The 25,884-nt window shown below is 45.5% G+C and overlaps 1 protein-coding gene across 9 annotated transcripts in view; it reads left to right on the forward strand.

Annotated features, from left to right (window-relative positions):
* The window catches only part of klhl17 (kelch-like family member 17), an 85,902-nt gene that overhangs the window by 54,784 nt on the left and 5,234 nt on the right, over positions 1–25,884 (forward strand). For all 9 annotated transcript variants that reach the window (XM_072586184.1, XM_072586179.1, XM_072586187.1 and 6 more), the window contains 3 exons: positions 5,636–5,724; positions 8,125–8,198; positions 11,953–12,134. In XM_072586184.1, coding sequence (XP_072442285.1) covers positions 5,636–5,724; positions 8,125–8,198; positions 11,953–12,134 — 345 coding nt within the window. The remainder of the gene's footprint in view (positions 1–5,635; positions 5,725–8,124; positions 8,199–11,952; positions 12,135–25,884) is intronic.

Below are 25,884 nucleotides of genomic sequence, written 5' to 3' on the forward strand. Positions count from 1 at the left end.
GAAAGGAGGGCTGAACTGTTAGAGTTGCTGCCTTCCAGATAAGGTATTAAACTGAGGCCCCAATACCGTCTCCAGTTCCAAAAATAAACCCCATGCTCTATTCCGCTGGAGACCAGGGGAGTTCTTGCTTGCCAATATTTCTTTCTCTAATCACATCATTGAAAAGAATTGTTTGGTCAGTGCCTTTTACTGCAGTAGTGGGTGCTTCCTGCGTGCAAATTGGCTGCCGTGTTTTCAAAGTCAGAAGTGTGACATTGGAAAAACACAGCAGGTCACATAGCAATCGAGGAGCAGGAGGGTTGGCATTTTTGGCATAAGCTCTTCATCAGGAATGTGGGGTGTGGGGGGCAAAGGGGGCGGAGAGATGTATAGGTGGGAGGGAGGTAGTTGGGAAGATTAGATTAGATTAGATTAGATTACTTACAGTGTGGAAACAGGCCCTTCGGCCCAACAAGTCCACACTGCCCCACTGAAGCGCAACCCACCCATACCCCTAACCTAATACTACGGGCAATTTAGCATGGCCAATTCACCTGACCTACACATCTTTGGACTGTGGGAGGAAACCAGAGCACCCGGAGGAAACCCACGCAGACACGGGGAGAACGTGCAAACTCCACACAGTTAGTCGCCTGAGGCGGGAATTGAACCCGGGTCTCTGGTGCTGTGAGGCAGTAGTGCTAACCACTGTGCCACCCTGCCGCCCCTGGTGATAGGTAAAGGGAGGTAGCGGGGGTTTGCAATAGGTTGGTGGGAAGGGTGGAGCGTAAAGATGGGAAGGAGGATGGCCAGGTCAAGAGGGCGGTGCCGAGCTGTGGGTTGGATCACACAACACTTTGCTTCTTGGGCTGTGAAGCACTATATAACATCCTGAGGTTAAATATAAAGTGCAGTTTGTTTCTATAGAGATTTCTAATGGCTCTTGTTGATTTTTGCTTTCTGTTGTTGAGGCAATTTGGAAGACAGTGTTATGTTGTGATGTTTGTCATCCTTACTGAGCAATGCATTTTGGGTAACTTTTTATCATGGAGCCCTCCAGACACACAGTATTTTCTGACCAACGTTCATGTTGGGCTTCGGTTGCAGATAGGCAATGGCTGATATCTTTGCAACATATCGTAAACTCCAACTTCAGAAGGATATCACCAGTACGTAGACTGCTGTGCTGTATAATTCTATTCAACCCATCATAGTGTACTAACCCTTTTGAAAGAGCGAAAATAGAAATTGCTGGAAAAGCTCAGCAAGTCTGGCCGCATCTGTGAAGAGAAATCCAATTTAATGTTTCAGGTCTGGTGACCCTTCCTCAGAATTTGGAAAGAGCTGTCCTTTTGGAAGAATTTCCTCTGTGTTGCTTATGGCTCTGCAGATTATTCATTTTCAAAGACATAATCAATTCCCTCTGACAGTTTATAGTAAATATACTTCAATATTTGATTATAGTTTCCATTTGAATAGAAATAAAATGTCCTTTGTTTGACTCTTTTATCGATTACTCTATTCCGGTCAACATCTCGTTACTTTGTCCCACTTTGCAACAACTTCTTACTTTTAATTTCTCAGGAACCATTCTGTGTTTCTGAACGAAACCTTTAAAATAATGAGGAGTTTTCCTGAGCTTTTAATTTTAAATCTTAGCCGCAGAGAAACGGTGATTTCTGTTTCACAGTTTTGGGTGAGATTTACATTGAAGCTGTGAAGGTGAAAGGGCAGTACTCAACCTGACTGTGTTATTGAGTTCCCCTCGTTCAACCCCACCCACAACATGGCAGCGTGACCATTGCTTTTTGCCTCTATGTTTCAAGTGTTTCTGGGAATCTGTTACCTGAGATTATGCCAAAGCCATTGCTCAGTCTCTTTCATAGAGGACAGTTTTGTAGCTCATTCCTTTTATGAGATGACAAACATAAGATCAAAGGGACAGGAGCATCTTTAAACATATCTATAATTGACACTTTAACATGCATGTTGTTCACAGTGAACTTCATATATCGACACTTGAGGCACTTGTATTATGCTCTAAGCGTGACTATTGTGCTACACTTAATTGAAAATCAGGAGTACATGGGAGGGTGGAATTGGGGGTGTGCAAGGACCCCAGAGGGTTACAGAATAAATGTGGGGTCATGCATGGATTTGCAAACAAAGGTGGGAATTTTAAAATCGAGGCATTTTCCAGTCTGGGAGCCAACACAAATACAGGAGCACAGAATGGAGAATAATTACTATCAACAGCTCAAGGCATGTGCAGACCAAAGCAAAGTTTCCATATGGCCTTGTGGTACAATCTAAGAAGATTAATACTTTGAACTAAATCTCTCCAGAAGCAACATTTGCCAATCTCTTCCACCTCACGCAGTGTGGCTTATGGAGCCTGGGGGGCTATATACAAAGTTGAAATGGATGTGAATATTAATTTGCATGCATCCCAAGTTGCTGATAGTGACAGATCTTAGTGATTAACTTTGACATTAACACCTATAAATGTGGTTGGATTTAGATGTGACTAATGACTGTAATTATATTTTGATAACATGCGTGCCTTGCCTACAAATGTTTCAGCGTTGAAGTGCCTGGAGGTATTATGACTGTAAGAGTGTCCTCCATTGTGGTGGGATCTCTCTTTAATTTATGTTATTTTGATTAACTCATTACTATTGCCATGTGTTGAATTTGCAGAAGTACTTGAGGGTGAGCGACATAATTAACAGATATCATTACACATCAGTACAAAACTCCTTTGACTGCTGGTTTTGCAAAGCCGTTAATGGTGGATAAGGGAATGTACTCATTCCCAATGACTTTTAACCAGGTACTTCCACTTAACGGGGCAATGAAAGTGCAGGAAATTGGGATCGTTCAATATTCCTCTGTACAGTATCCCAGCAACCTTCAGGACTCTTGTCTCTGCTTCTCCAAAAAGTACAATCGTTTGGAATGTCCCAAACTCCCAAGGAAACATTGATGGGACCTGAACAGGAGACAGCATGGGAGCAGCCATTATTGTTATTTGTGTTGAAAGTTGAGGACCACACCCAGTCCCTATAAGGGTCTGAAGGGGTTAATAGGAAGGAGTGTCATAAGCCGCGCCCACTATAATGATTTAATTTGGACTTGAGGTAGAACAGCTTAGGTTAGGGTCCCCAGGGGGATCGTGAGATGTAATTTTGGTGTCGTGAACTCTGTGTGAGAGCCATGGACGCTGTGCAGGTCCAACCGAGTGACATAGCTGTGCCCCCTCCCCTCCCACACTGCCCTCCTAATTCTCACTGAGAAGCCACAATAATTGAGATGCTCCAAAATGGGGTGACAGTGAGAAACAGTTGGCTCAGGATCTCAGAGGAGTAAGTTCCAGGTCCACCTCATAGCCTCTGTGACAACATATGACACATCAATGTAATCTGTAAGCAGTTGTTAATGTGATGACATAAGACCATAAGATATAGGAGCGAACATGAGGCTATTCAGCCCATTGAGTCTGCTCTGCCATTCAGTCATGGCAGATAGACTTCTCAATCCCATTCTCCCTTTTTCTCCCTTCACTCTTGACACTCAAGATCCTATCTATCTCAGTCTTAAATATACTCAATGTCCTGGCCTCCACAGCCTTCTGTGGCAGTGAATTCCATAGATTCCCCACACTCTGGGAGTAAAAGTTGCTCCTTATCTCCATTCTAAAAGGTCTTCCCTTTACTCTAAGGCTGTACCCTTGGGTCCTCGTCTCTCCTACCAATGGAAACATTTTCCCACCATCCACTCTGTCCAGGCCATTCAGTATTGTATAAATTTCAGTTAGGGCCCCCCCTCATCCTTCTAAACTCCATCGAGTATAAACTTAGAGTCCTCAAACGTTCCTCATATGTTAAGTTTTTCATTCCTGGGACCATTCTCGTGAACCTCCTCTGAACATGCTCCAGGGCCTGTACATCTTTCCTGAGGTATGGGTTAGACCAGGAAGTGTTTTCCCTTGACTACAATAGACCAATAGGGCCCTGTCATCTCCTACACTTCGAGGTTAGAGGTTAGCATCCTTTGTTGTGAACTGGAACTTGTATAATGCACGAAGCAGCATATGTCTCACCCTGACAAGAGGTGACTGTCAGGATGTCCAGAGCAAGCTGCTCCTGGATGTAGCTCCTGGCCAGCTCTGTATTTACAGCAAAGAAAGAATTTAGATCAAAGTTTGTGAGAAGATTTGTAGCTTGGATGCTCGTTGTTGTGGTTCTGTTCGCCGAGCTGGGAATTTGTGTTGCAGACGTTTTGTCCCCTGTCTAGGTGACATCCTCAGTGCTTGAGGGCCTCCTGTGAAGTGCTTCTGTGATGTTTCCATCGAGTATAAACTTAGAGAACAGCCAGGGAATTCCTAGAGGCATGGCACTCATCCACAGATTCAATCAATAAGCACATCGACCTGGACCCAATATACCGACCACTACAGCGGACAGCTGGAACTGACAACCGGAAGCGGCAGAGACAAACCACTATAAATGCCGGAGGAAAGATCACTGAAGCGCTTCACAGGAGGCTCCCAAGCACTGAGGATGTCACCTAGACAGGGGACGAAACGTCTGCAACACAAATTCCCAGCTCAGCGAACAGAACCACAACAAAGAATTTAGATGTTGCCCTTGACCCTGGCACCATGGAGCTAGGGAGGGGCTGAGTCAGGGTAGGTTGCCCCAGTGCTTGGTGTCAGATACATCTGTGTGAGCATCAGGTCCTCGTTCCCCCTTGCAATCCGTTTCTTCCCTGGGCCCATTCTTTCCTTTCTCTTCCGGCTCGTCCAGTCATAAAACACACAGAGATCCCTGTGTGCCTCTCAGTCCTTGGCCTTTGGTGTTTCCTTCTCACAACCATTGGTAGCCACACCTTCAGCTAAAGAGAAAGCGGGAGTGGGATACTGAAATTACATGATCAGCCATGACCATAACGAATGGTAGTGCAAGCTCGAAGGACCGAATGGCCTACTCCTGCAACTATTTTCTATGTTTCTAATTGGACCATAACTGCTGGACTTCAAAATTGATCTTAAAAACCTACATTTTTGACCTAATCTTTTGGTCAGTGGTTCCAATGTCTCTGTGTGTCAGCTCATCATGGATTTACTTTCCTACAGCGTAGCTGGAGGAGCTGCGTTGCATTCAAGGTGCTACCCAAATGCAGTACGTTCTTCTATAATGTGATGGTTGCATTCCCTATGCAATCCTGTGTCATAGAAAAACCTTTAGCTTCAGAAACAGTGCTTAAAGTGTCGGCGATGCAATCGTGTTACAGCCAACACTTGTTTTAAAAGTTTGTGCTTTAGAAACAGCATCCCCAGTTCGTCCATCGTGTGACAGCAGATTTGCATTGACGAAATATGCATTACAACAGAATGGCCAGTGTGCAGAAAGGGGCACCTTGAGGATGAGTTACTGGAAGAAGCTGGAGCCCTCAGTTGGAGTAGAAATTGGAGAGAGAGCATTCTAAAGGCAATTTAGAAATCTCTCGTTTCTATCACCAGGATAAGTCGAGCTGTGTCAGTCTGAGTGAGAAGCTGAAGTGCAAACATTCCATAGCACGTGAGGCTGAAACACAGGGTGAGGTGCCCAATGATGCCTTTTTAATACCCGCCACTTTCTGTTTGTTTCCTCAGTGCTGAGAGGTACGACCCACTGACTGGAACGTGGTCGTCGGTAGCTGCAATGAGCACTCGGCGACGATATGTCCGAATTGCAACACTAGGTGGGTGCCTTCCACGTGCCGTGTTTTAGTAGCAACCATTTGATTCATGTCATTGGAAAATGCAGAGAAATGTTGAGTGTGCAAATGCTAAATTGTCACTGGAATGCTAATTGAACAACCAGTGAACGATCTCCGTGTTAACTTGCTACACAAGCTGTTGGCAATAATTGGTCCTTTGGGTATGGTTGGGAGAGTTATCTGCCAGTATTTATTGGCTCCAAGGTTTCTTATATGGGTTGAAAGTTTATTTTTAAATTCGTGCCTGGAATGTAGGCCTTGCTGGGCCAGCTTTTATTGCCTATCCCTCAGCACGTAAGAGACTGGAGTCACATGTTGACTGGGCAAGGACAGTAGTTTCCTTCTGTAAAGGACATTAGTGAACCATATGGGTTTAATGACAATTGTTTCATCGATCAGACTTTTAATTCCAGATCTCTTATTGAATTCAAATTCCACCATCGCTTGTGCTGGGATTTGAACCCAGCTTCCCAGATTATTTCCTGGGATCCGGATTCCTGATCCCATTGACAATACCATCAGGCTGTCTCCTCCCTAGATGTCAGCTGAAGTTTTGTACATTAACCTGTTGTGCTGAAAAGCATGTAACCCAGCTATGAAAACCCGAAACTTGACCTTCTCTCGTGTCCCCTCAACTTACAACAACTAAGTTGAGATGGGGAGTGCTACATTTGGCAGTGCAGTGGAAGGAGGTAGTTCAACCTGTACTCACACTGCCATCCTGGGAAGAGTGTGGAGAGTGTGGAATATGAGACTGTGGAGGAAAAGCATAGCTTACAATGTCCTACACAGTTGAACAGCACATCTTGTCAATGCGCCCAATCAACTTTATACTGGGACACAGTACCAGAAACCTGAAGGAATTTGTTTAGCCATAACTTGGCATGCCACCAGATCTACAGTCATCACCAAAAAAATTTAAGTCTTGATTTAATCTAATTTTCTGGATGGGTCAAATATGTTGGTATATCTGGGGTTCTGAAAATCACTGAGATCAATAAGGACCTGGAGCTTTGTCACAACATGTTTGGGCTTGGCTTCTGGGGTTGGTTAGGCCTTTGGAGGTTGGAGACTTGACAGGGAATTGTCATCATATTCATTGGCTCAATTACTAAAATAATGGAATCAATGTTACAGGACACACTGCCAGTCCTCTCACAGATAAAAATGGTGAAATTGTTCTCCATTTTCCTCGCTGTTATACTGACTCTGACCGTGATTCAGGCCCAGAATGCGGTACTAGCCCTCATCTTCTGCAAATTACAGACGTGGGGATCATTTACAGAACTTACAGGCAAGCCATCAACCTACACCATTTCTTCAGCTTTACCAAACCAACACCTCCCTTGTGACAGCCAGTGAGCTTCAGGGTGTGTGTGTGTTTGTGTTCATTCAGAAACTGAGCACCATGTCTTTGTTAAGCCCCTGTCCAAAGCACATGAGAAATTGGGCTTTTCACTAAACTCCTGGAAAACTAAAGCCCCTCTTCTGACAAATTTTAACAGCAACACCTCCCACCCCCTCTCCAAACCCCATTTAAAATCAATGGTGAATTGTACACATTGACCATTTTCTGGATCTTGGGGAACATGATCACAATGAAGGGTGACTGAGTCAACAGAAGCCCTTGTTGCCTCCGATGTAACAGATCAGGTCAAGTTGAGGAAAGGAGACATTGAAGACCAGGATCTCAGACAAAGACTAAGGTCCTGGGTCACTGAGTGCAGTGATCCCTCTGCTCCCACACACAGTGGAGATTTGAACAACTCCATGCTGTACATCTCTATGACCTTAAATGCCACCCGACGCTATCTTCATAGGGTCCTCCAAATCTGGAGACAAGGAAGGGGATCCACCAACAAAGATCTCTTCCAAACCAACATGGGCCAAAGATAAGACACAAATCCAAACCAACTCTGCTGGGCAGGGCTCATTATTCATATCTCTGGCAATAGACTCCCCGGCCAATCAGTGACTCGGAGCACTGTCTATCTGTGGGTCTTTGGTCACGATGGAGGTTGGTTGGATGTATTCCCAGAAGTCTCATTGTGTGATTGCTTGCCTGTTTTCAGCATTCCTAAAGCTGATCATTGAATATGTTCAAAACCAAAGGGCGCAGTGTAAGGATGGAGTAGAGGAAGTACAGTTTATTGCCTCCCTTTTCCATCAGGACTTGCCCCCCTCAGTGTCCCAGAGATTAATGTCAATACCTGGTGATTACTGTGGAGTTGGTGAGTCCACACTAATTTCACAGAAGTTTGGATTGGATGCTCTTGAAGTGGTAAGAGTTTCTTCCGAGTGTCAGAAATCGGGCTGACTCATCAAAAAGAAACCCTTATTAAGCAGTCGATGAAATCTCTTTTAATGATGCTGTCCTTTCAGATGGAAACCTCTACGCCGTTGGTGGATACGACAGCTCTTCGCACTTAGCAACAGTGGAAAAGTATGATCCACAGGTAACTGATCACACCAATGTATCCAGGGTTTATCCTTCCCAAAACATAGGTCTGTTCAGAGTCGGGGGAGCATTCATAGGATTCTGCTTCTCCGGCTCAATCAGAAGGGCGATACGGCAGTTCAGTGGTTAGCAGTGCTGCCTCACAGCGCCGGGGACCCGGGTTCGATTCCAGCCTCAGGTGACTACCTGTGTGGAGTTTGCACATTTTCCCCGTGTCTGTGTGGGTTTCCTCCGGGTGCTTTGGTTTCTTCCCACAATCCAAACGATGTGCTGGTTAGGTGAATTGGTCATGCTAAATTGCCCATAGTGTTCAGGGATGAGTAGGCTAGGTGCATTAGTCAGGGGTAAATGTAGAAATGTAGGATAAAGGGGAATGGGTCTGGATGGGATACTCTTCGGAGGGTCGGTGCAGACTTGTTGGGCCGAAGGGCCTGTTTCCACACTGTAGGGATTCTAAGAAACCTTTGGTCTTGTTGTAAGTCTGCACACTCTTCATTCAGTCTGCATTGTTTCCGGTCCCCAGTCCAGCCTCTTCAAGACTAGGATTGATGTCGGTTTAAATTCTGGCGGAGTGGGAAGTTGCAAGAGATGAGCAGGGGTGGCCACTATGTTTAATAAACTCACCACAAATATTACAGTAAGTAATTAAGTAGCAGCTGGGGCTCTGTGTCCCCATCTCTGGTCCAAGAGAACTGGGTTCAAGTCCCACCTGTGTCAAAGATGTTTAATAAGCTTTCTGTGCGGGTTGATTAGGGAGAAATAGCAGCTCACTGATTTGCTTCTTTCTCTACCCTGGCCAGACACTGATGAGAACACTGCACCCAAAGTACAGTGGAATTGTCGGACCCCTGTGCCTGTCCCATTAACATGGTTAACAAGGTACCCCAGTATAGAGTCAGTGTCTGCCAAGATACACCAGCACTAGGGACTTCAAATAAACAGAAACGTACATTTCTATCATGCTTTACCAACCTCACCAAATCCCAAATCTGATTTATGCAAAGCAAAATGCAGTGGACACTGGGACTGTGAGTAAATTTGAGGAGGAGTTAGACAGATTTTTAATTGGTAATGGGTTGAAGGGTTGTCGGGAGAAGGCAGGAAAATGGGGGTGAGGAGCACATCCGCCATGTTCGAATAGCAGAGCTGACCCGATGGGCCAAATGGGCAAATTCTGCTCCTATATCTTGTGAACTATAAAGTCCCACACGATAATGACTAAATATTCTGTTTCCTTTTAAATTGATACTGATTTGAGTAATAAAAGTTGGTCTGGATACTTATGTGCAAATAAAACTGAGGACCCCCTGAGCCTATGGTTAGGTTCTGGGCTTACAAATCATTGTGAGGAAACCTGTGTTTCATTTGACACAAGTATCACTGTCACTGCATTCACTGGCTGGTGTAGAGAGTAGTTGATCAAATATGACATTGGCGGAGTTTCCTACTGAGACATGTGGAGTTATGAGTTTTCAGAAATGGTATGCCTTAGTCATAAATTCTGGCCTTCATTTAGATATTGTTGCCTCCACTATAAAGCAACCCAATTTGTAATATCATACACCAGCAGATGTCACACTTGACTTCAGTATCTACTGATAATGACTGACACTGTAAAATGTAATCCTTTTCTTCCACGTTGGATTTGTGTGTACAGTCATATAATAACAGGCAGGCAGTGTGTGCAGACACCTCACTGTGTTATGTTAGTACAGTGGCTTCCACATTTCAAATTTGGGTGACCCTCAGGAAACATTAACACGCTGTAGGGAGCCATGTCTTTGAGAGAGAATTGCAATCTACAGAATGTCCTTCACAATCTTGGGATGTCCCAAGTGTTTTACAGGAACAAATTGCTTTTCTTTTTTTTTAAGTGTGGTTACTGTCGTGCTGTTGTAAACACAGTTTACTCACGGCAAATTCCCACAAAGGAAAGCAACCTTTTTCATGCTGTGAACCTAATTCAGTGCTTGAAAATTGGACCAACTCTGCAGCAGGGATAGGGTAATGGAGGAGACTATAGGGAGAGAATTTTGACTGGAGTGGTTGGGGTGGCAGGAGAAGGGGAGAGGAGAGGAGTAGTGTCAGTCATTCCCAGTCATTGGCATTGATGTTCCTGTGTTTTGCTCCATTTCTCTCCATCTGCAGTTAGTGCCTTTCAAACTGAAGAATGGAAATATCTGTGAAAGAGGCTTGACGCTACTTTTAAAGCAGAAAAAAAGTCTCAAGAGTCACCTTTGCAGAAATACTTAATGTTTTAGAATACTCCTTCGGTGGTTATAGTCACAAGATAGAAAAATACATGATCGAACATTGTTAAGCCTAGGGAGTAGTGATCATAACTGGAATAGAGGCAAAAGATTATCTCTCAATATTTTGTACCACAATAATTTATAGGAAGATAAAACAAAGAATTGTGGATGCTGAAGATCTGAAACAAACCAAAAATTGCTGGAGAAACTCAATGAGCAGCGTCTATGGAGAGAGAAACAGAGTTAATATTTTGAGTCTGCTGACCCTTAAAGAAGTAATTGTTTGCTTTGTTTTTTTCTGAAGAGTGCAACTTATAACTGGAGTGTTTCTATGTGAAACACCCATTTAATGTCCTGTTTGATTGTGGCAGGCGTTGAAATTTCCAACATTGAAATAGAAGTTGATTAATTTTTTTTTTTAACCCATTGCCTGATTGCACAGTTTAAATGGTGCAAGTTAGTTGGAGCTGAGGGAAAGCTGCAATGCTTGATGTGAGGCTCTTTATTGGAATTTCTTTTGTACTAGTTTTTAATGTTAATATCGGAGTGTGTTGCTGGAAGAGCACGAGCAGGTCAGGCAGCATCCGAGGAGCAGGAAAATCGACGTTTTGGGCCGGAGCCCTTCATCAGGAATTCCATACTCATTCCCGATGAAGAGCTTTTGCCCGAAATGACGATTCTTCTGCTCCTCGGATGCTGCCTGACCTGCTTGTGCTTTTCCAGCCACACGCTCTCAATTCTGAACACCAACCCTCACTGTCTCCACCTTAATGCCGGTATCATTGATTCATTCACTCACTTTCCCTGACTTTCTTTGACCCAACAAGAATCCTTTCACTTCTCCAAATATCCAAATAAATTTCTAGAGTTTGCAGGAAAACCAGAGAAAGCCCTGTTCTATTCCTTTCAGCAAAGCTTCTAATCGAAGTTCACAGCCTATTGATGAAAGCAGGTCCCACTAGGACATTGTACCCATGGTAACAGAAGTACTGAAGGAGATAGACTGTACAGGGACATTTCACTCTGGTTGACCTTCAAGACGTGGGTTGGTTCAGCTCTCTCATTTTTTTTTCTTTTGGTCATTTAAACTTTTTATTAGCTGCACAGTAGCTGGGTCAGATTGCATTTTGTGCCCTGTGCAGTCTGTGGTCACTGACATGAGGGAATGGTCTCAAACCCTGAAGGTGTTTGCAGGGAGGAGCTGTCTGCGATTAAATTAAAAAACAAAGATAGAATCACAGAGGTGTACAGCATGGAAACTGACCCTTTGGTCCAACTTGTCCATGCGGAGAGCTCAGAGGGGTATTTTAAAGATAAAAGGTAAATGTTGAATGATCAGGGGAACTGTCAGGATGGGGCTGGCTTGACTACTCCACCTTTACCCTACTCCCCATTGAGACCAAAGGTGTATTTCACTTACCTGTCTGTTGTGCAGTCGTTCTCTAATTCCTGCCCTGAACCATCTTACCAGCGGATTGACATGTTCATTTCTTTGTCTAGACCAACACGTGGACCACTATCGCTAACATGCTGAGCCGCCGGAGTAGTGCTGGCGTGGCAGTGCTGGAAGGAATGTTGTATGTGGCTGGTGGGAATGACGGAACTAGCTGCCTTAACTCCGTGGAAAGGTATAATCCAAAAACCAACACTTGGGAGAGTGTGGCACCCATGAACATCAGAAGGTACGTGTGTCTGTGCCTCTATAGCGTCAATGCTGAGAAATGTCGCCTCTTGTGAGGAGAATCTAAAACAAGGGGTGGTAGTGTAAGGATTAGATTTGGGTTACTGAGGAGAGAAACCAGAAAATACTTTTTCACACAGATTTTCAGTAGAAATCTGTAACTCTCTCACTTTTTTTTAAAAAAAGCACTCCCATTCCTAGTCTTCCTCCGACACTGAAAACAATCATAAATGTAATGTAATCTGCAAATCCAACACCCTCAGGACTCAGGCTGTGTCAGATTTTCAATATTTCCAGATTTTAATATATTTACGGTCAGGTGAAGTCGAGGATTATTTGGGTTACATTGGCCAGCAATACCAATGATTTTGCCTGTATCTGGGCTGCAGAAGGGTTGTGACTGGTTAAATAGTTTTATTTAAAATTTTACTCCAATTGCAATTGATGTGTGGATAATTCTAAAGTTGTCTAGTTTTTGGATATTGCAGCTTTTCTAAGTTTATCATAGAATCCCTACAGGGTGGATACAGGCCCTTCGGCCCAACAAGTCCACACCGACCCTTTGAAGAGTAGCCTACACAGACCCATTCCCCAACCCTATTAACCTACATTTACCCCTGACTAATGCATCCAGCCTACACATCCCTGAACACTCTGGGCAATTTAGCATGGCCAATTCACCCTAACCTGCACATCTTTGGGTCATGGGAGGAAACTGGGGCACCCGGACGAAACTCATTCAGACACTGGGAGAATGTGCAAGCTCCAAACTTACAGACGCCCGAGGATGGAATCGAACCGGGGTCCCTGGTGCTGTGAGGCAGCAGTGCTAACCACTGAGCCACCGTGCTGCCCCATGGTAGCCAGTTTTGAGGTTCTCTACCTGTATTGCAATAATAACTACTGAAGTGTTAGCATTCGCTTTCTGTACCATGAGGTTAATAAAATAACTGCACAGAGTCAAGTGTCCTGTCAACAGTTCACCCGTTTATTTACACATGAACTGTCCTTGACTCATTCAGTATCAGTTACCAGAGTATCAGCCAGAACTCCCTGATTGGACCAGATTAACAGCTCCAATCAGGGGACTCCTATTCTACAATGTCCAGCTGGCTGACCTGGTTGGAATGTACAAGCCTTTGACTTCAAACACCATTTAGCACCATAGAGCAGCCATTGATGAAGTTTAAATCTTCACTCCTACCAATTTACAACCATCTCGAGTCAGTGGTTAGCACTGCTGCCTCACAGCGCCTGAGACCCGGGTTCAATTCCCGCCTCAGGCGACTGACTGTGTGGAGTTTGCACGTTCTCCCCGTGTCTGCGTGGGTTTCCTCCGGGTGCTCCGGTTTCCTCCCACAGTCCAAAGATGTGCAGGCCAGGTGAATTGGCCATGCTAAATTGCCCATAGTGTTAGGTAAGGGGTAAATGTAGATGTAGGGGTATGGGTGGGTTACGCTTCGGCGGGGCGGTGTGGACTTGTTGGGCCGAAGGGCCTGTTTCCACACTGTAAGTAATCTAATCTAATCTAAAAAAAAACTCTCAGAGACGTATAAAATTCTAACAGGACTAGACAGGCTAGATGCAGGGAGGATGCTCCTGATGGTGGGCGCGTCCAGAACCAGGGGTCACAGTCTGAGGATTCGTGGTTGACCATTTAGGATGGAGATGAGGAGACATTTCTTCAACCAAAGAGCGGTGAGCCTGTGGAATTCATTACCACAGGAAGGAGTCAATGCCAAAACATTGAATGGATTCAAGAGGCGGCTAGATATAGCACTTGGGAGCGAATGGGTTCAAAGGTTATTGGGAGAAAGCAGAATTAGGCTATTGAGTTTTTTTTAGATTAAATTCCCTACAGTGCGGAAACAAGCCCTTCGGCCCAACCAGTCCACACTCACCTCCGAAGATTAACCCACCCAGATCCATTTCCCTCTGACTAAATCACCTAGCACTATGGGCAATTTTAGCATGGCCAATTCACCTGACCTGTACATCTTTGGAGTGTGGAGGAAACCGGTACACCCAGAGGAAACCCACACAGACGCAGGGAGAATGTGCAAACTCCACACAAGCAGTCACCTGGGGCTGAACCTGGGACTCTTGTACTGTGAGGCAGCAGTGCTAACCACTGAGCCACCATGGTTGGATGATCAGCCATGATGGTGATAAATGGTGGAGCGGACTCGAAGGGCCGAATGGCCTCCTCCTGCTCCTATCTTCTATGTTTCTATGCAGATTGCATTGCTTCAAGTCAGAGGCCGTCAACACCAAGAACCGCCCTTTCCAAAATTCAGGCTGACATTACGATCAAACCTGTTTGAAAAAAAATCAGAGTAGGTTGTTTGGGCATGAGAAGGGAATATTAGACAATAATGGTGCATGTGTGGCTAACTGGTTGATGTTAACCTTTTATATCTTTACATTTCCCCAGTGTAAAATTAAAGCTCAGGACCATGCTCATGCTAAAATTCTACTTCAGGACAGTTTTTTTTAAATTGACAAGGCGGATTGAAGGGTGATGACAGGAGGGAGAAATGGGACACTCCCAGTCCGTAGTCTCATGCAGCAAGTGGGCAGATATGTTCTCACCAGTAGGCCATTCTTCCCTCAAGTTTCTTCAGACCGGTGTTGAGTTTGTCCTTTTGAGGGGGTCATGTTAATGAGCCTGTGATTTTGAATGGGTTGTGGGCTGCCCTCCATTCTCTGAATGCTCTGGTTAAAGTGTGTCAATGTTCTGGTGAGTTACCCTGGGGCAGCACCAGTGGGATTGTAAAATATTATAATGTCAAAGGAAACCATTCAACCTATCACACCTAGGTCAGCTCATGTGAAGACACTGTCCAACTTTGCCCTGGAGACTGGTCCTTCACGTGTCTCATTGACTTTTGAAAGTTCCTGCAGACATGGCTTCCACCAGCCTTTTAGGTCGCACCTTCCAGATCTTAATGGGCCTTTGGATCTGATGTAAAAGAATTTCTACTCAAATTCTTTTGCCTTTTGTTTAGTCAGGCATGTGAATAAGGTGGTAATAAACATAGAAATGCAAAAAAAAATAGGAGCAGGATTAGACCTTTCATCCTTCTATGCCATTCATTATGATCGTAGCTGGTCATCCATCTCAATAACCTGTTCCTGCTTTCTCCCCATATAGAGTGATAGAGATGTACAGCATGGAAACAGACCCTTCCGTCCAACTCATCCAATGCTGGCCAGATATCCCGATCTAATCTAGCCCCATTTGGCAACATTTGGCCCGTATCCCTCTAAACCTTTCCTATTCATATACCCATCCAGATGCCTTTGAAATGCCGTCATTGTACCAGCCTCCACCACTTCCTCTGGCAGCTCATTCCATGCACACCCCCCCTTCTATGTGGAAAAAGTTGCCCCTTAGGTCCTTTTTTATATCTTTCCCCTCTCACCCTAAAACTATGCCCTCTAGTTCTGGACTCCCCCACCCCAGGGAAAAGACCTTGTCTATTTACCCTATCCATACCCCTCATGATCCTTGACAGCACCAGTTATCTCCTGTCGTCTGCACAGTACACATTTGACGTTACCAGCTGATACTTGCAACAGGGGGAAGGCAATGGCCTAGTCTTATTATCATTAGACTGTTAATCTTGAGACCCAGGTAAAATTCTGGAGACCTGGGTTCAAATCCTGCCAAGGTAGATGATAGAATGTGAATTCAATAAAAATCTGGAATTAAGAATCTAATAATGACAATGAATCGAATTTGGGAAAAGCCCATCTGGTTTACTAACTTCAGGGAAAGAAATCTGCACTCGTTACCTGGTCTGGCCTACACATGACCCTCAGCAATGTCATTGGCTCTAATCTGACCTCTGGAGAAATTAGGGATGGGCAAATAAATGCTGGCCCAGCCAATGGTGCTCTCATCCCATGAATAAATGAAAAGATATCACTGATTTTTCCCTGCGGAGATTGGAAGAACCAAGAACCAAATTGAAAGTGAAACAGAGACACTCGAGAATTGCATCCCATCCCTAACAAGAACAGAGGTTAAAGTTACACTCTGAGACTAGCGCATTTTGAGAAGATTTGTAGCTCCGTTTGAGGTTCAGGATATAGGTTTGCTTGCTGAGCTAGAAGGTTCATTTTCGGACATTTCGTCACCCTACTAGGTAACATCTTCAGTGAGCCTCCAGACAAAGTATCGTCCGGAAGCTCACTGATGAGATTACCTAGTACGGTGATGAAACATCTGAAAATGAACCTTCCAGCTCAGCGAGCAAACGGCCATCCAGAACTCTGAGACTACACAGTACAAGGAACAATCTCAGGGATTTGGCTTGATGGCTCAGTGGTTAGCACTGCTGCCTCACAGCGCCAGGGACCCAGGTTCAATTCCAGCCTTGGGTGACTTGTCTGTGTGGAGTTTGCACATTGTCTGCATGGGTTTCCTCCGGGTGCTCCAGTTTCCTCCCACAGTCCAAAGATGTGCAGGTCCGGTGAATTGGCCATGCTAAATTGCCCGTAGTGTTAGGTGCATTAGTCAGAGGGAAATGGGTCTGGGTGGGTTACTCTTCGGAGGGTTGGTGTGGACTGGTTGGGCTGAAGGGCATGTTTCTACGTGGTAGGGAATCTAATCTAATTTTCTCCCTTTTTCAGCTTTCAAATATTTTCATTATTTTCCATTCTGATATTAACAACTCTGGCTGCTACTGCCATAGTTGATTGATTTTTATTCTAATGTCGAACATCAGGACGCAGTGATAGCTGGCACTGTTATTTTTTTTAAAACTTCATTTATTGAATGTGAATGCCATAAGCTGGGCCAGCACGTTTCACCCATCCCTAATTACCCAGAGGACAGTGAATAGTCAACCCCATTGCCGTGGGTCTGAAATCACATGGAGGCCAGACCAGGTAAGGACAGCAGTTCCCTTCCCTAAAGGGTGTTAGTGAAACAGATGGGCTGCTAGATTGTTTAATTCCAGGTTTTTTTAATTCCACCATCTGCCATGGCAGGATTTGAACCCAGGCCTCCGAACATTAACTGGATCAGTCATCTACTGATAGTGCCACTAGGCCATCACCTTCTGTACAAATGAGAAAGAGAAGGGACACACCACAAATCAGGTGTGACCTTTAACCCTCCATCACCTATTTCACATGGTATCCATGTCACTAGACTCTGATAATAGTCCTTCTGGACTCGAAACATTAACTCTCCACAGATGATGCCAGACCTGCTGAGTTTTTCCAGCACTTTCTGTTAGTATTTGAGTTTTCCCAGGTGCCCTGGCCAAACGTGAATTCCCCCAAATAGACAATGTGATCAATTTGTGTTTGGTAATGTTATCTCGATGATAACAGTTCGAAAGTGCCTGTGGACATCCTTAAATTGAGAGTGGTGCTATATGAATGCAAATCTCACCATATTCTTCCATTGCCAACAAAGATACACTTCAGGAACAAAAGCATCAGTCTGAAACAAACAGCATTGTTCTTCAAATGCACAAGCCAAAGGGAAGTTTTGTATTTGGCAGCATTAATAATGATGGAGGAGATTATGGGCTCATACTTTAGATTCCACATGTACCGTGTTCCTTCTTAACTTTTGACATCAACGGAGTACCTGAAGGAAATCTAGTCTTTCCCTAAAAGGGAAGAGAGAGAGAGAGAGAGAGAGAGAGAGAAGGCCAATTGTCCGAACATGCTCCAGTTCAATCAGGTGGAACACTGACAAATGTCACCACCAGCCCACACTGGTGCCTGGAGAATGCATGTGATTCCACGAAAAAGGGGAAGGCAAATTGCTGACGGAGGGGAAAGGAACAATTGAGCAGTGCAGTGGTGGAGGGAGAATTCCAGGAATGTGGAATGTGAGCCATTAGTTACCACACGGTGAGCTCCTGATCAGACCGTACACGGCTGTGTGGGGGTGAGGGGTGGGGGGGCGAGGGGTGGGGGCAGGGCGGGGTGCGGTGTGGGGAAGGTACCATGTCATATCGAGCAGCCAGTCCAACTTGTCAGAGAACTCTGGGATGGTGCACAAACAGGAGTTAGAATACAAACATCAGAGTTTTGGATGAGTTTGAGTTTTGTTGGGGAAGGAAAATGGGATTACAGCCATGAATAGTCCAAGTACAGAACTATCACGAATCGAGGTGGGGGTTTGACCGCCAGGTGAACTGAAGCAGTGAGTTATTGTGCATAATTGGACCCATTCAGCGTGTACTGACTGAGTTATCCAACCGAATCTCACTTCCCAGGATGACAGGGAACTGGACTTGGTGACAGAGAAGGTATTTGGTCAGAATCACAGCAAATAGGCTTCCAAGGTTAGAAACAACCTGGTTCAGCCTAGGCGACATGGGACTGGGATGAAGACTTATTTTTTCCCCTTCTGATCCTTCTGATTCTTTAGGCAGTTGTTTAGGGGATTCCAAAACTAGAGGGCTTAAGGTGAGAGAGAAAAGATATAAAAGGGACCTAAGGGCAACTTTTTCACACCCAGGGTGATGCGTGTATGGAGTGAGCTGCCAGAGGAAGTGGTGGAGGCTGGTACAACTACAGCATTTAAAAGGCATCAGGATGGGTACATGAATAGGAAGAGTTTAGAGAGATATGGGCCAAGTACTGACAAATGAGACTAGATTCATTTTAGGATATCTGGTCTGTTTCCATGCCATGCAACACTGACTCTGAATATCCTCAGGGTAGTAGTTCTTCGGCCTTGGGAGCAGTGTTTCCTTGACTTAATCTAGCAAAGCTGATTTGTGAATGCTTCAAACAAATCACTTAATCTCTCTTCTATCTGACCTGTCTCCAAACATCTGTGACAAGTGACTTGTGGTAACTGTGGCTAGGCCAATCCAATATTACAGTGAGAAAGGCAATCCAGTGGCTTCTGGGTAAGGAAGGGCTGCCTTAGCAGGAGAGACTGAGTGGATTGGGCCTGCACTCCTTGGTGTTGTATGAACCATGCAAGATTCTTAAGAAACTGGGTGGCGTCGATGTGGAAAAGTTGTATCCTCTTGTGGGAGAGTCTATAAACCAGAAGGTATAATCTCAGAATAAGGGAGGAAGAATCTCGTCACTTCAGGATAGTGAATCCTTTACCACTGAGAGCTGTCGTGGCTGTGTCATTTAGGTTCGTTCAAGGCTGTGGATCAGTAAGCGAATTGAAGATTCTGGGGAGAATGCAGTTGTGAAGTTATCAGATCAGCCATTGAATGGCAGAGCACATTCAGTGGGCTGAATGGCCTGCTGCTGCTCCCACATCTACTGGTCTCGGTCTGTCAGGCAGGGCAGGGAGCCAACACTGTCAGGGTTTATCATAAACAACCGGGAAAGCTGCCAGACCCCCTGAGATCTTGCAAGATTTGGAAAAGATCTGAAGTGTGTGAGAAAAAAATATTTAAAAACGGAACAAACAAAATCTTTAATGGAACTATTAGAGTTTTTGTTGGAACTTGTATGAGTCAACATTATTCCAGTGCGTAGCCTCCAATCACTGAAGTATAATGTTGATTCTGACTCAACAAACTTTCCGTTTGTCATCTGACAAAAACACGAAAACCTGGAACAAGATACAATCTGGGAGATAGCTGATACAGACTTGGCGTCATTGTATACTTAGATTAAGGAGGCAGATCTATTGTGTTGGCCTAAATTCTTGCACTGAACTACACATGACAGATTCATTGCAGCCTTGTAGCTGTGAATTGCAAAGCATTTACTCCTCCTGTGCTGCCTGTACTGGCAAGTGCTGCCTGTGCTGTGTGTGACATTTATGCCCCTGACATGCCTGAAAGAGATTATGCCTGAAATGTTGACTCTCCTGCTCCTTGGATGCTGCCTGACCGGCTGTGCTTTTCCAGCACCGTACTTTTTGACTCTGATCTCCAGCATCTGCCGTCCTCACTTCCTCCCCTGTACTGTACAGGCAGCAAGTGTTAGGGTTAGTGTCCCAAATGTACTGAAGTAACAATTGTTGTAAGGAAGGCTGATAGCAGGTCACTGGAAGAACACAGCAAGCCAGTCAGCATCAGGAGGTGGACAAGTCAATCTTTCAGGTGTAACCCTTCTTCAGGACTGTGGGTGGGTGTGGGGGAGCTGCAGACAAAATAGGTGGGTTTGGGGGTTGGAGGCTGGGGGCAGGGTGATGAGGTGGGGATAGGTGAACACAGGTAGAGGGTATGACCTGGTTGATCGATGGGAGGAATGAATCCACTTGGTAGCTGGAAGGAAGGGTCAGTCAGAGAAATGGAAGAAAGGGGGAGGGGCTGGGAAGGGAATCGGGGGATGGGAAGGGAGGTTATTTGAAATTGGAGAACTCCGTGTTGAGTCCTCCAGGCAGTAGGCTGCCCACGCGGAAGATGAGGTGCTATTCCTCCAATTTGCGATTTGGTTCATTTTGGCAATGGAGGAGGCCAAGAATGGTCATATTGGAAAGGGAGTGGGAAGGGGAATTAAAATGGACGGTGATTGGGAGGTCCGGTCAGCTCCTGCTGAGATGCTTGGTGAAATATGCCCTTAGTTTATATTTGGCCTCCCCGAAGACCACATCGGGAGTACCGGATACAGTAAACTTAAGGTGGAGGAGAGGCAGGTGAACCAGTTAAAGCCATTGGAAATGAAGGCTGCTGACACGTTTGATATCAATCAAAATCTACTGCAGACTGTGGGCTGTGATCCCCAGTGGAGTCCATCGACCAGATTTTGGAGTTGCAAGCTTACAATCAGCAATGCCCTGGTACTTAACTCATTTCTAACAGCTTGGAGATTCCTTTAAATCCTTGTTTATTTTTCTGTCTGCGGGTGGACGTGGCCCTAATGGACTGCCCCTCTGAGACCCAGTTGCTGCTGGGGAAAAAAGAAAGTTTTGAGTTCTCTTAGGGCTTCACTCGAGGGAAAGACAGCCTTTTCATCATCTCCCCCAGTGTTTACCTCCTGTTCCCTGCCCGAACCCTGGACGCGATGTTAAGGCCCCACCTAGATCTCTTGATGGTCACACAGGGTCACTCAGTGTCAGGGACCTTAAGGTAGCATCACACCAGCTAAAACACTGCAAAGTGCTGACATGGACAAACACTGGACACAACATTGCAGAATTCCCCACCCCACCATTCCTGAGCACCACCGAAATATGAGGAATTCTGTGGCGATATCTGCAGTGGGAGACTCTCCGAGCTAGAGCTCACTTTGTTAAAAGGACTTTATCCAAACTCTCCTCAGTCCTGTGAGGTTTCATTGCAATATGTCTAACTGCTGTTTGGTTGCTACATTGAGCCAAGATGTAATATTTGGATACAGGTGCATCTGGGTCAGAACATAACAGGTTGAAAACCAAGATGTGGAGGTGCCCCATTTGGACAGGGGTGCTCAGAGTCTGAAGCCATGTGGCATTAGTTTATAGCTGAAAATGTGTTGCTGGAAAAGCGCAGCAGGTCAGGCAGCATCCAAGGAACAGGAGAATCAACATTTCGGGCATGAGCCCTTCTTCAGTTTATAGTAAATATCCGTGTTGATTTGGTTGCCCGAGATAGAAATGGAAAGGTCTAAAAAGAGGAGGGAGGAGTCTGAGACGGACCAGGTAAATTTGAGGTCGGGGTGGAAAGTGTTGGTAAAGTGGATGAACTGTTCAACCTCCTCGTGGGAGCACGAGGCAGCGCCGATACAGTCATCGATGTAGCGGAGGAAAAGGTGGGGGGTGGGGCCAGTGTAGCTGCGGAAGATGGACTGTTCCACATATCCTACAAAGAGGCAGGCATAGCTGGGACCCATGCGGGTGCCCATGGCTACTCCTTTGGTTTGGAGGAAGTGGGACCGACTCCCACAGCTACCTAGACTGCACCTCCTCCCCTCCTGCCCCCTGTAAAAACGCCATCCCATATTCCCAATTCCTTCGTCTCCGCCGCATCTGCTCCCAGGAGGACCAGTTCCAAAACCGTACCACCCAGATGGCCTCCTTCTTCAAGGACCGCAATTTCCCCCCAGACGTAGTCGACAATGCCCTCCACTGCATCTCTTCCACTTCCCGCTCCTCCGCCCTTGAGCCCCGCCCCTCCAACCGCCACCAGGACAGAACCCCACTGGTCCTCACCTACCACCCCACCAACCTCCATGTCCAGCGTATCATCCGCCGTCATTTCCGCCACCTCCAAACGGACCCCACCACCAGGGATATATTTCCCTTCCCTCCCCTATCAGCATTCCGAAAAGACCACTCCCTCCGTGACTCCCTTGTCAGGTCCACACCCCCCACCAACCCAACCTCCACTCCCGGCATCTTCCCCTGCAACCGCAAGAAATGCAAAACTTACGCCCACACCTCCCCCCTTGCATCCCTCCAAAGCCCCAAGGGACACTTCCATATCCGCCACAAATTCACCTGCACCTCCACACACATCATCTATTGCATCCGCTGCACCCGATGTTGCCTCCTCTATATTGGGGAGACAGGCCGCCTACTTGTGGAACATTTCAGAGAACAGCTCTGGGACACCCAGACCAACCAACCCAACCACCCCGTAGCCCAACACTTCAACTCCCCCTCCCACTCCACCAAGGACATGCAGGTCCTTGGACTCCTCCATCGCCAGACCATGGCAACATGACGGTTGGAGGAAGAGCGCCTCATCTTCCGCCTGGGAACCCTCCAACCACAAGGCATGAACTCAGATTTCTCCAGTTTCCTCATTTCCCCTCCCCCCACCTTGTCTCTGTCAAATCCCTCGAACTCAGCACAGCCTTCCTAACCTGCAATCTTCTTCCTGACCTCTCCGCCCCCATCCCACTTCGGCCTATCACCCTCACCTTGACCTCCCTCCACCTATCGCATTCCCAACGCCCCTCCCCCAAGTCCCTCCTCCCTACCTTTTATCTTAGCCTGCTGGACACATTTTCCTCATTCCTGAAGAAGAGCTTATGCCCGAAATGTTGATTCTCCTGTTCCTTGGATGCTGCCTGACCTGCTGCACTTTTCCAGCAACACATTTTCAGCTCTGATCTCCAGCATCTGCAGTCCTCACTTTCTCCTCGGCATTAGTTTATAGTCCAACAGGTTTATTTGAGGTCACCTGACGGAAGGAGCAGTGCTTCAAAAGCTTGTAATTGCAAATAAACCTGTCGGACTCTAACCTGGTGTCATGTGACTTCTGAGATTGCAGACCTGCCTTGGAAACCAGAGCAAGTGACCCCAGCCAATGCCTCAGTGTTAACTGTGGGAGTGCCGCACTGTCAGAGGTGCCAGATCAAGTAATCCTAGCTGACACCTCAGTGCTAACTGTGGGAGTGCTGCACCGTTGTTTTTCACATGAGGTGACAACAAACTGAGACCCATCTCGTGAAGGGAATAGATTACATGGAACAGTTTGACAAAAGGCAGATGAGTACTCCTCTTGCCCTGCCTCACGTTTATGCTACAACCAAAGCGGCTTGACCAGATGGTTTATTTAATTGCTGCTTGTAGGAGCCTATGTATAAATTGACAGCCACATTTCCCTATTTTACAACAGTCACTGCACTTCGAAAGTACTTCATTCACCTGTGAACTACTCTACAATATTCTGCAGCTACACAATGAGGTGTAAAAAGACTATCGGGGGTGGTCAGGTCCACACCCCCCACCAACCCAACCTCCACTCCCTTAAGGCAGCATGCAGCCTTCTAGGCCATTGTGTGTGGCCTTTTGAATGAATCCAAATTTTGAAGAACAAATCTTTTATTTTTTATTATGTTTTTCTTCGTCCTTTTATTATTTTTATTTTAATCTTAAAATGAATGTATTTAAAATACCAGAGAGTAAAGAAAATTCAACAAAATAATCCTCACAGACTGACCACTGCAATTAAAAAATTGGTAAGTCACAAGAGCTATTTCGACACCTGCCATGCTCATGTTTTAGTTATTTTAGTAAGTTAGTACATAGTAGTTAGATTTTTACAAAATAATGTGAATTTTGAAGAATATATAATTGAAGTTTCTTGGATGTGGCCTTATTAGATTACAACTAACGTAATGCGGCCTTCCAACATGAAAAGGTTCCCCACCTCTAACCCATTCTCTTACATTTGATGGTGTGATACCCAAGAAAGACTATTCCTTGTTCCACTTACCTGGGGGCTAAGATTGACAAATTATCTACTTGAGTGAGTGATCCACCGAATCCTTACTCCTATCATGATTTTACTGACTGACTGGTCATTATCAATTTTGCTCTTCATTAGCATTTTCTGCTGGGGAAAGTCATTGTTAGTTTAGCCTAAAGGGTAGCACCCAACTCCTTTTGAACCAAAGCGTATGGTTTACATACTGTCATTGACAATTAAATACTCTGTATGTGGCCTGACCCCGCAATGTATTTCTCCCAGTGTTCGAGAGTAGGAGAAGACTCAAGACCCACGTCGAAGATTTGAGTATAGGAGTTGGGACACCATGTTGAGGTCATTGGTGAGACCTCTTCTGGAGTACTGTGTGGGGTTCTGGTCACCCTGTTATAGGAAGGATGTTGTTAAGCTAGAGAGGGTTCAGAAAAGATTTACCAGGATGTTGCTGGGAATGGAGGGTTTGAGATATAAGGAGAGGCTGGGACTTTTTTCGCTGGAGCTGAGGAAGTTGAGGAGTGACCTTATAGTTTTTTTTTATAAAATCATGAGGGATATAGATAAGATGAATGTGTTTGTTCCCAAAGGTGGGGGATTTCAAGTCTAGGGGGTCTATTTTTAAGGTGAGAGGAGAAAGATTCTTTTTAAAAAAAAAGACATCAGAGGCAATTTTTTTTAACAGAGTGGTTTTTAGTGGAATTAACTGCCAGAGGAAGTGGTGGATGAGGGTACACTCTCAACTTTTAAAAGACATCTGGATAAGTGCATAAATAGGAAATGGTTGGAGGGATATGGGCCAGGAGCAGGCTGGTGGGATTACTTCAGTTTGGGATTTTGGTCGGCACTTGGACTGATTGGACTGAAGGGTCGGTTTCTGTGCTGTATGACCCACAGATGTTTGGGTCTGTAAAACAGATGATAGGGTTAAAGTTCACATGGGTTATTAAGGATCACCATTTGAGCATGCATGGTGCTTCTTTGAACCCCTGCACCCATCCCACCCCCGTGTGAATCAAACATTAAATCAGCTTCTGTTGCCCCTTTCGCCCTTGCATTCCAGATCATGAGCGTTCATTGTCTTCACAACATCTTTGCTTGTGTCATCTCTGGTTATGATCAGATTCCCTACAGTGTGGAAACAGGCCCTTCAGCCCAACCAATCCACACCGACCCTCTGAAGAGTAACCCACCCAGACCCATTTCCCTCTGACTAATCCACCTAACACTATGGGCAATTTAGCGTGGCCAGTTCACCTGACCTGCACATCCTTTGGATTGTGGGAGGAAACCGGAGCATCCAGAGGAAATCCACGCAGACACTGGGACAATGTGCAAACTTCACACAGTTATATTATCAGTGACTCTAAATTGGGGTCCAGCAGTCCTTTAGCCATTCAACAAGTGGAACAGCCACTCACTGGGAAGCAACTCACCACCACCTCATGGGCAACTAGGGACAGGTAATACAGGGTACCCCCCCGTCCCCCCCCCGCCATCCGAAAGTAGAGCGTTCCCATGAAACCTTTCGTAAGCCAAAGTGGCATCAAGCGAAAAAGCATGACTTTATGTGGGAAAAATTTCGCCTTCCTTCATAAAAGTGAACATCCTCTTTGGATTTCTTTTGGTTAGTGAGAACAGGTACTAATGTAGATCTTTTGTAAAAGCGAA

This window comes from Chiloscyllium punctatum, chromosome 16, assembly GCF_047496795.1.
Source record: "Chiloscyllium punctatum isolate Juve2018m chromosome 16, sChiPun1.3, whole genome shotgun sequence".
In the NCBI taxonomy this organism is placed as follows: domain Eukaryota; kingdom Metazoa; phylum Chordata; class Chondrichthyes; order Orectolobiformes; family Hemiscylliidae; genus Chiloscyllium; species Chiloscyllium punctatum.